The sequence below is a fragment of the Lontra canadensis genome, unplaced genomic scaffold, assembly GCF_010015895.1.
Source record: "Lontra canadensis isolate GAN:19392208 unplaced genomic scaffold, GSC_riverotter_1.0 scaffold153, whole genome shotgun sequence".
In the NCBI taxonomy this organism is placed as follows: domain Eukaryota; kingdom Metazoa; phylum Chordata; class Mammalia; order Carnivora; family Mustelidae; genus Lontra; species Lontra canadensis.
Window position 1 is genome coordinate 2,909,350 of NW_022631147.1, and position 10,851 is coordinate 2,920,200.

The window sequence follows — 10,851 nt, forward strand, 5'->3', positions numbered from 1 at the left end:
ATTCACTAGTTGCATATAATTCCCATTGCTCATCACAACATGTGCCCTCCTTAATATCCATCACCCAGCTGCCCCATACCTTACCTCTCTTCCCTCTGAAACCCTCAGATTGTTTCCCAGAGTCCAGAGTCTCTAATGATTTGTCTTTCTCTCTGATCTCTCCCCCTTCAGTTTTCCTTCCCTTTCCCTATGGTCCTCAGTGCTATTCCATATGTTCCACATCTGACTGAAACCATATATTTATATTTTATAATATATAATTTATTTATATATATTCATATATAATATAATATATATTATATTTTATGTTATTTATATATTATATAATTGACTTTCTTTGCTTGACTTATTTCACTTAGCATAATCCCCTCCAGTTGCATCCCTGTCAATACAAATGGCAGGTATTCATCCTTTTCGATGTCTGAATAATATTCCATGGTATATATGAACCACATCTTCTTTTTATTTATTTATTTATTTTTAATTTCAGTGTTCCAGAATTCATCGTTTATGCACCACACCCAGTGCTCCATGCAATACGTGCCCTCCATAATACCCACCACCAGGCTCTCCCAACCTCCTACTCCTCTCCCCTCCAAAACCCTTTGTTTCTCAGAGTCCACAATCTCTCATGGTTCATCTCCCTCTCATTTCTCCCAATTCACTTTTCCTTTCCTTCTCCTAATGTCCTCCATGTTATTCTCTATGATCTACAGGTAAGTGAAACCATATGATAATTGACTCTCTCTGCTTGACTTATCTCACTTAGCATAATCTCTTCCAGTCCCATCTATGTTGATAAAAAAGTTGGGTATTCATCCTTTCTGATGGAGGCATAATACTCCATAGTATATATGGACCATATCTTCTTTATCCACTCATCTGTTGAAGGGCATCTTGGTTTTTTCCCACAGTTTGGTGACTGGCCATTGCTGCTGTGATCACTGGGGTACAGATGGCCCTTCTTTTCACTACATCTGTATCTTTGTGGTAAATACCCAGTAGTGTAATTGCAGGGTCATATGGTATCTCTATATTTAATTTCTTAAGGAATCTCCACACTGTTTTCCAAAGTGGTTGCACCAACTTGCATTCCAACCAACATTGTAAGAGGTGAACCACATCTTCTTTATCCACTCATCTGTTGAGGGGCATCACAGCTCCTTCCACATATTGTGGACATTGCTGCTATGAACACTGGGGTGCAGATGCTCCTTCTTTTCACGGTATCTGTATCTTTGGGGTAAATACCTAGTAGTTCAATTGCTGGGTTGGAGGGTAGCTCTATTTTTAACATCTTGAAGAACCTCCATACTGTTTTCCAGAGTTACTGTACTAGCTTACATTCCCACCAACAGTGTAAGAGAGTTCCACTTTCTCCACATCCTTGCCAACATTTGTTGTTTCCTGCCTTGTTGATTTTTGCCATTCTAACTGGTGTAAGATGGTTATCTCAGTGTGGTTTTGATTTGAATTTCCCTGATGGCTAGTGATGTTGAACGTTTTTCATGTGTCTGTTAGCCATTTGTATGTCTTCTTTGGAGAAATGTCTGTTCATATCTTCTGTCTGTTTTTTGACTGGATTATTTGGTTTTGGGGTGTTAAGTTTGAGAAGTTCTTTATAGATCTTGGATACTAGCCCTTTATCTGTAATGTGATTTGCAAACATCTTCTCCCATTCCGTGGGTTGCCTCTTTGTTTTGTTGACTGTTTCCTTTGCTGTGCAGAAGCTTTTTATCTTGAAGAAGTCCCAAAAGTTCATTTTTGCCTTTGTTTTCTTTGCCTCTGGGGATGTGTCTGCAAGAAGTTATTGCAGCTGAGGTCAAAGATGTTGCAGTCTGTGTTCTCCTCTAGGATTTTGATGGATTCTTGTCTCACATTAGGTCTTCCACCCACATTGAGTTTATCTTTGCATATGATGTAAGAGAATGGTCCAGTTTCATTCTTCTGCATGTGACTGTCCAATGTTCCTGGCACCATATGGAAGAGACTTTTTTTTCCCCATTGGGTATTTGTTCCTGCTTTGTCAAAGATTGGTTGATCATAGAGATAAGGGTCCTTTTCTAGGTTCTCTATTCTGTTCCATTGGTCTATGTGTCTGTTTTTGTGCCAATAAAATATTGTCTTGATGATTACGGCTTTGTAAAATAGCTTGAAATCCAGCCTGTGATGCCACCAGCTTTGGTTTCCTTTTTCAACATTCCTCTGGCTATTCAGGGTCTTTTCTGGTTCCATACCCATTTTAGGATTATTTGTTCCCACTCTGTGAGAAATGCTGGTGGCATTTTGATAGGATTTGCACTGAATGGATGGATTTCTCTGGGTAGCATATACATTTTAACAGTATTTGTTTTTCCAGTCCGTGAGCACAGAACATTTTTCCATGTCTTTGTTTCTTCCTTAATTTCATTCGTAAGTGTTCTATAGTTTTCATAGTACAAATCCTTTACCTCTTCGGTTAGGTTTTTCCTAGGTATCTTATCTGGTTTTGGTGCAATTGGAAATGGGATAGATTCCTTGGTTTCCCTTTCTGCTGCCTCATTACTACTGTACAAAATTGCAATGAATTTTTGTGCATTTTTTTTTTAATTCTGCCACTTTGCTGAATTCCCATATCAGTTCTAGCAGTTTTTTGGTGGAATCTTTTGGGAGTTTCACATAAAGTATTCTGCCATCTGTGAAGAGTGAAAGTTTGACTTCTTTGGTGTTTCGGATGCCTTTTAGTTGTTTTTTTTTGTTGTCTGATTGCTGATGCTAGAACTTTTAGTACTATGTTGAAAAACAGTGGTGAGAGTGGACATCTCTGTCATATTCCTGACCATGGGGGAAAAGCTCTCAGTTTTTCCCCCATTGAGGATGATGGTCAATGTGGGCTCTTTACAGATGGCTTTTTTTAATATAATTTTTAAATTTTTAAATAAACATATAATGTATTATTAGCCCCAGGGGTACAGGTCTGTGAATTGCCATACGGATGGCTTTTATGATATTGAGGTCTGTTCTCTCTATCCCTATACTGTGAAGAGTTTTAATTTTAATATAGAAATGATACTGTATTTTGTCAGATGTGTTTTCTGCATCAATTGAGAGAATTATATCATTCTTTCCCTTTCTTTTATTAATGTGGTATATCAACTGACTGATTTGCAGATATTGAACCACGCTTGCAGCCCAGGAATAAATCCCACTTGGTCCTGGTGAATAATCCTTTGAATGTACTCTTGGATCCTATTGGCTAGTATCTTGGTGAGAATTTTTGCATCCATGTTCATCAGGGATATTGGTCAGTAATTCTCCTTTTTGATGGGGTCTTTGGTTTGGAGCTCAATGTAATGCTGGCCTCTTATAGTGAGTTTGAAAGTTTCCCTACATTTCCATTTTTTGAAACAGAAGAATAATGATTTCTTCTTCAAATGTTTGGTAGAATTCACCTGGGAAGCCATCCAGCCCCGGACTCTGTTATTTGGGAAGTTTTTTCATTACTGCATTAGTTTCCTTGCTTGTTATAGGTCCGATCAGGTTTTTTTTTTTATTTCTTCCTGTTTCAGTTTTGGTAATTTATATGTTTCTAGGAATGCATCCTTTTCTTCCAGATTGCCTAATTTGTTGGCATATCATTGCTCTGTATTCTTTTTTTTAAAATTTTTAAAAAGATTTTATTTATTTATTTGACAGAGATCACAAGTAGGCAGAGAGGCAGGCAGAGAGAGAGAGAGGAGGAAGCAGGCTCCCTGCCGAGCAGAGAGCCTGATATGGGGCTCGATTCCAGGACCCTGGGATTATGACCTGAGCCGAAGACAGAGGCTTTAACCCACTGAGCCACCCAGGCACCCCCATTGCTCTGTATTCTTAAAATTGTATTTATTTTGTGTTGGTTGTGATCTCTCCTCTTTCATTCATGATTTTCTTAATTTGGGGCCTCTCTCCTTCTCTCTCTCTTTTGATAAGTCTGGCTTTGGGTTTGTCAATCTTATTAATCCTTTTAAAGAACCAGTTCCTGATTTCACTTACCTGTTTTACTGTTTTTTTTTTTTTAATCTCTGTATCATTGATTTTTTTTTTTTGGCAGTAACACACAACAAGATTTATTGGGTGTGGCTCAAACAGGATTGCTTGTGAGGGGAAGAACCTCACAGCATGAGACCATCCAGAGGCTTACAGCTTGGGAACTACCCTCAGAAGGGGAGGGGACAAGGGAACTCAGAGAGGAGGGGGGCAAGAACATTGGAAAGGGGGCTTGCATGTCTGGGTTGTATCATTGATTTCTGCTCTAATCTTTATTACTTCTCTTCTCCAGCTGGTTTTAGACTTTGTTTTGCAGTTCTTTCTCTAGCTTCTTTAGGTGTACATTTAGCGTGTATATGTGAGACTTTTCCTGTTTCTTGAGAAAGGTCTGTATTGCTATGTACTTTTCTCTAGGACTGTCTTTGCTACATACCAAAGATTTGAGCAGTTGTATTTTCATTTTCATTTGTTTCCATGAATTTTTAAAAATTCTTCTTTAATTTTCTGATTGATCCATTAATAATATTTAGTAGGATACTCTTTAACCTCCATGTACTTGTGTACCTTCCAGATTTTCTGGAGTTCAAGTTTTAAAGCACTGTGGTCTGAAAATATGAAGGGAATAATCCCAGTCTTTTGTACTGGTTGAAACCTGATTTGTGAACCAATATGTCATCTCTTCTGGAGAATGTCCCAGAATGTGTATTCTGTTGCTTGAGGATGGAAAGCTCTCTATATATCAGTGACATCCATCTGGTCCAGTGTGTTATTCAAATCCCTTGATTTCTGGTTGATCTTTTGCTTAGATGATATGCCCATTACTGTGAGTGGGGTGTTAAAGTCGCATATTATTGTTATTATTGTGTTTCTTTAATTTTGTTATTAATTGGCTGCTCCATGCTGGGGGCATAAATATTTACAGTTGCTAGATCTTGTTAGATATACCCTTTGATTATGATATAGTGTCCTTCTTCATCACTTATTATATCTTTGGTCTAAAATCTAGTTTGCTATGAGGATGACTACTCCAGCTTTTTTGGATTTCCATTATCATGATGAATGGCTCTCCACTTCCTCACTTATTTAAATTTTTAAATTTTTTATAATTTATTTAATTTTTCAGTGTTCCAAAATTTGTTGTTTAATGTACTACACCCAGTGCTCCATGCAATACATCCCCTTCTTAATACCTACCACCAGGCTCATCCATCCCCCTACCCCATCCCCTCTAAAACCCTCAGTTTGTTTCTCAGAGTCCATAGTCTCTCCTGGTTCATCTCCCCCTCCAGTTTCCCCCAATTCACTTTTCCCTTCCTTCTCCTAATGTCCCCCATGTTATTTCTTATGTTCCACAAGTAAGTGAAACCATATAATTGACTTTCTCTGCTTGACTTATTTCACTCAACATAATCTCCTCCAGTCCCATCCATGTTGATACAAAAGTTGGGTATTCATCCTTTCTGATGGAGGCATAATATTCCGTTGTATTTATGGACCACATCTTCTTTATCCATTTGTCCACTGAAGGGCATCTTGGCTCTTTCTACAGTTTGGCAATTGTGGCCATTGCTGCTATGAACATTGGGGTACAGATGGCCTTTCTTTTCACTACATCTGTATCTTTGTGGTTAAATACCCAGTAGTGCAATTGCTGGGTCATAGGGAAGCTCTATTTTTAATTTTTTGAGGAATCTCCACACTGTTTTCCAAAGTGGCTGCACCAATTTGCATCCCCACCAACAGTGTAAGAGGGTTCCCCTTTCTCTACATCCTCTCCAACATTTGTTGTTTCCTGTCTTGTTAATTTTGGCCATTCTAACTGGTGTAAGGTGGTATCTCAGTGTGGTTTTTATTTGAATTTCCCTGGTGGTACTTAAGAAAAAAAGATTTTTATTTATTTATTTGACAGAGAGAGAGAGAGAGAGAGAACAAGAACACAAACTGGGGGAGTGGGAGAGGGAGAAGCAGGCTTCCCACTGAGCACAGAGCCTGATGTAAGGCTCGATCCCAGGGCCCTGGGATCATGACCTGATCTGAATGAAGGCAGATGCTTAATGACTGGGCCACCCCGGTGCCCCTCCACTTCCTCACTTTTAATCTGCAGGTGTTTTGGGGTCTAAAATTTGTCTTTTATAGACAGCATTTTGATGGATCTTGTGTTTTTTTTTTTTTTTTCTTTCTGATTCCCTTTGTCTTTTGATTGGAGCATTTAGTCCATTTACATTGGGAATAATTATTGAAAGATATGAAGTTAGTGCCAATGTATTACCTATAAAGTTGCTGTTTCTCTAGATTATCTTTCCTTTCTGGTGTATGTTACTTTTGGGCTCTCTCTTTGCTTAAATTATCCCCTTTAATGATTCTTGCAGGTCTGGTTTAGTGATTCTTTTGGTTTTTGTTTGTCCTGGCTCTTTTTTTTTTTTTTTTTTTTTGTTTTGACTCTTTATCACTTCTTCCACTCTGAATGACTTGCTGGATAAAGTATTCTTGGCTGCATATTTTTCCCCTTTAGCATGTTGAATGTATCATTCCAGTCCTTTCTGGCCTGCTGGATCTGAGGATATGTCTGCTGCCAGCCTTATGTTTCTATCCTTGTAGATTAAGCATCTGTTGTCTTAAGCTGCATTCAGTGTTTTCTGTTTGCCTCTGAAATTTGCAAGCTTCATTATTATATATTAAGATGTTGACTTATTTTTGTTGATTTTTGAGGGGAATTCTCTATGCCTCCTGGACTTGAATGCCTGTTTCCTTTCAAGTTAGAGAAGTTCTCCTCTATATTTTGCTCAAGTAAACCTTCTTCCCCCTTTCTGTCTCTTTTTCCTCTGGGACCCCAATTATTGTAGTATTGTTTTTCTCTGTGGTGTCACTTATCTCTTGAATTCTTCCCTAGTGATCCAATAGTTGTTCATCTTTTTTTCAGCTTTTCTATTCTCCATAATTTTTTCTTCTTTATCACTGAGTCTCTCTTCTGCCTCATTTATCCTAGCAGTTAGAGCCTCCATTTTGTATTGCATCTCAGTAATACCTTTTTTGATTTCAATCTGATTAGATTTTAATTCTTCTGTTTCTCCAGAAAGAGATTTTCTGATATCTTCTTTGCTTTTTTCAAGACCCATAGTATCTTTATTATCATTCTAGTTCTGTTTTATTATCAGATTCTGATTCTGACATCTTAAATCCCTGGCAGTGAGTACTGTCTGTTGTTCTCTTTTTTGGTTGAGTTCTTCTGCATTGTCATATGTCCAGAGAAGAATAGATGAAAGAGACCAGAAAAGGTAAAAATAGCAATAGTGATTCCAGAAAGATATACACTAAACAAATCAGAAGAAATTAGAAACCAAAAAAAAAAGAAAAGAAAAAGGAAATATTTTTTCATGTGTCTGTTAGCCATGTGTTTGTCTTCTTTGGAGAAGCATCTGTTCATGTCTGCTACCCATTTTCTGACGTGATTGTCTGTTTTTTGAGTGTTGAGTTTGAGGAGTTCTTTATAGATTTTCCCAGCACCATTTATTGAAGAGACTGTCTTTTTTCCACTGGTTATTTTTTTTTTTTTTGCTTTGTTGAAGATTATTTGACTATAGAGTTGTGGGTCTGTATCTGGGCTCTCTTAAGGAGGGCACATATTGCATGGAGCACTGGGTGTGGTGCATAAATAATGAATCTTGGAACACTGAAAAAATAAAATTAAAAAAATAAAAATAATAAAAGAAACAATAAAATTAAACAGAAGGTGAACAGAACAGAATAATAAACTAGATCCTGGGTGTATTTTGGTCTGTTTGTCAGAAGAAACTAGATCCCAAGATTGTAAAGAAAGAAAAAAATATATATATACACAAATAAAGTTGAATACAATGAAAGCAGTCAAAAATGATAAATATATATGATGTAACTGTAAAAATATCAATTAAAAAAGACCTAGAAAAAGAGTTAATAAATTAAGAAATTAGGTAAAAAGGAAAAATTTAAAACTGAAAAACTAAAGAATCATGAGAAAAACCCATGAATTCTAAATACTGTTTTCTCCTAGCACTGGAGTTTTGCAGTTCTGTATGATAAGTAAAGTTGGTATTAGCCAGATGTTCTTGCTGATATTCTGGGGGAGGGACATTTTGCACTGATTCTCATGTGTCTTTGCTTGGGTGGTATTGTGCCTCCTTGCAAAGGGGGCTAGGTTCAGTATAAATAGTTCTGGATTGCTCTATGTGGGATTTTTTTCTCCTGAAGGCTTCAATGCTGATTGGGGGGATGACGATGAAAACTACGGCAACCTGATCTCCAGCCTTGGAGCTGAAAATTGCACCCCCTACTCCCCAGAGCACCATCAGGGAAAAGCAATCACTCTTGTCTCCCCGGTTTCTGTCTGCAGTGCTCACCTAGCCTGTGATGGAGCATTTTAATCTCAGACATGTGACCCCTCTTGAAACTTCACAGATTCCTGTGGTACACACATATGCTGCTCCTCCCAGGACAGGGAAGGGGGGTCTTGCTGCAGTTCTGCCTTTTTCTGGGCTCCTGCTTCGAGAATGGTCCCCCAGCCATGCAGTGGTTCAAGGTTTATGGCAACACCAAGCAGAAAAACCACTCCTGGGCTCGCTGTTTGAAGCCAGGTTCCCTGCTGCAATGCTTGGAACTCTGCCACACTCAGGCTCCCTGTTCTTTCTGTGACCCTAGGGATCATGAGACCATATTGTTTGACCTGGGATTCTGCCTGGCTTTGCCTCCTGAGCACCTTTCAGCAGGGACATCTCCCAGTGGAACAGACTTCTAAAAATTCTGATTTTACACACTGTTGCTTATTTAACTTTTTGGTAGCCAGCTTATGGAGGCTCCCTTCCCCTGAGGCTTATCTTCCCATATATTGCCTCAGATTCACTTCTCTGCTCCTCCTACCTTGCAAAAAAGTGGTCACTTTTCAATTTGTAGAATTGCAGCACTTCTTTTCTTAGATCTCCAGTTGAGTTCACAGGTGTTCAGAATGATTTGATGAGCCTTGGGTGTCATACTGAACTGATGAATCCCTGAACATTTCATCAAAAACCAATGATGTACCATACCTTTGCTAATTGAACTTAAATTAAAAAAAAAAAGAGAATGATTTGATAGCTCTTTAGCTGAATTCCAAGGACTGGATCAAATTAGGGTCCCCTACTCCTCTGCCTCCAGATGAAGTTAAAGCAGAGAGACTTTGTAAGTTTTTCCATTGAGTTTCTGGATTTGGGGTGACATTATATACCAGAGGTGGTATTTGAAATGATTTCAGCTGTAGTAGTGGACCTTATCACTTGAAAAATAATGAGTTAGGTGAAATTTTTGTTTGAAATCCTCTCACAATCTTCTACTTTTTATCTTTGTCTTTTCTTTCTTCTGAACATCTCCTTTTGGTTCCCATTCTTTATCTCTTTCTGGTTGTCAGTGATTCTCTCATTATTTAGATCAGGGTTTGGCAAACTGTTTCTGTAAAGGACAGGATAGTAAACATTTTGGGTTTTGTGAGCCATGTAGTCTCTGTTGCAACTACTCAACTCTGATCTTGTACCACAAAAACAGCCACAACAATACATGAATGAATGAGTGTGGCTGTGTTCTAGTTAAACTTACTTGCAAGAACAGGGTTAGATCTGGCTTGTGGCCTGGTCGTTTGTCAACCCCCGATACAGATATCAACTAATAGAAGCTTAGTTGCTATTTTCCCAGGTTACCCATTTTTTCCCCTCTGTGGTCATGGATAGATGAAGACTTGATTCAACAACCAGAAACTTCTGATGCTTGTCCTATCATGAATTAGTAATGTGTCAATTAACTATGAATGTTTCATTTCTGTTATGCTGTTGCATTTTTTTCTTCTAGGAGAGAAACTGCTTATCTTCTGGTTTACATGAAGATTGAGTCCTAATGGATGTACTCTAAAACTTCAGAGACTGACAGAATTTCATTTTCCTCTCTATCCCTGGATCTGTTGACTCTTCCATGAAATTTTGCAGTGAGAAGCCTCGTTTTCAAATTGTGTAAATTGTTTATAATAAGGGGTAATTTAACAGTAACTTTGCAGGGTTCTTGATCAGTCAGAATAGATACTTCCACCTCTAGACCGTTGGCCATATGGCTGGGGAAGAGAGTGCTCCTTGCTGTGGAAGATATTAATTCTTTAGTTAGGGTAGTGTGGGAGTCCAGATGCTCCTAGGGGAGGAGAAACCAGGCTTACAATGGCAGTGGGAGGCATTCAGGGGGCAAAGGGCAATGTTAGGGAGGTATTTCAGTATTTTACAGCTACTGTGACAGTACTGGTATGTACTGGTAGAATATGATTTTTGTTTATAATTTAAAACTATTTTAGAACACATATCAATTCTATAAAAGTCAAATGTTTTGTCACTGCTATTCATTTATGTGACAAATACATACTGATGACCTACTCTCCTTAAAATAGCGTGCTAGGCACGATTGTGAATAAAGTTCTTTTTCTCAAAAGGAGTTTGCAGTTTAATGGGGGGGTGATTAATATACATTAAATACAGAGGGTTTGTGCTTCAGGAGTTAAAGGACAATGAAATACTTCTATTGTGGGGCCATGGGAGAAGCGATGAATCTGGAAAGGGGGTTAGGATGGAGGATATTTCATGTATATGGGTAAGCATACACAATGGCATGGCTGAAAAAGGCAAGGCTCAAGGTTCAAAGATTATCCACAAACCTGGCTTCCCTCTACCAAGGAAGCAGTGGAGATTGATAAGCCTAGGTGGTAGGTGATGCTCAGAATATAGTAGGTCTTGAACTGCTAAGAAGTTTGGATTCAATTTAATAGGTAATGAGGAAACATTGATGGGTTTCAAAAAGGAAAGGAAT

General features: G+C 38.2%; 1 protein-coding gene across 1 annotated transcript in view; it reads left to right on the forward strand.

Annotated features, from left to right (window-relative positions):
- Positions 1-10,339, forward strand: part of USP18 (ubiquitin specific peptidase 18) — a 51,699-nt gene extending 41,360 nt beyond the window's left edge. The window contains 2 exon segments of the mRNA XM_032844399.1: positions 360-397; positions 9,856-10,339. Coding sequence (XP_032700290.1) covers positions 360-397; positions 9,856-9,887 — 70 coding nt within the window. The 3' untranslated portion in view covers positions 9,888-10,339.
- Positions 10,340-10,851: the final 512 nt, after the last annotated feature.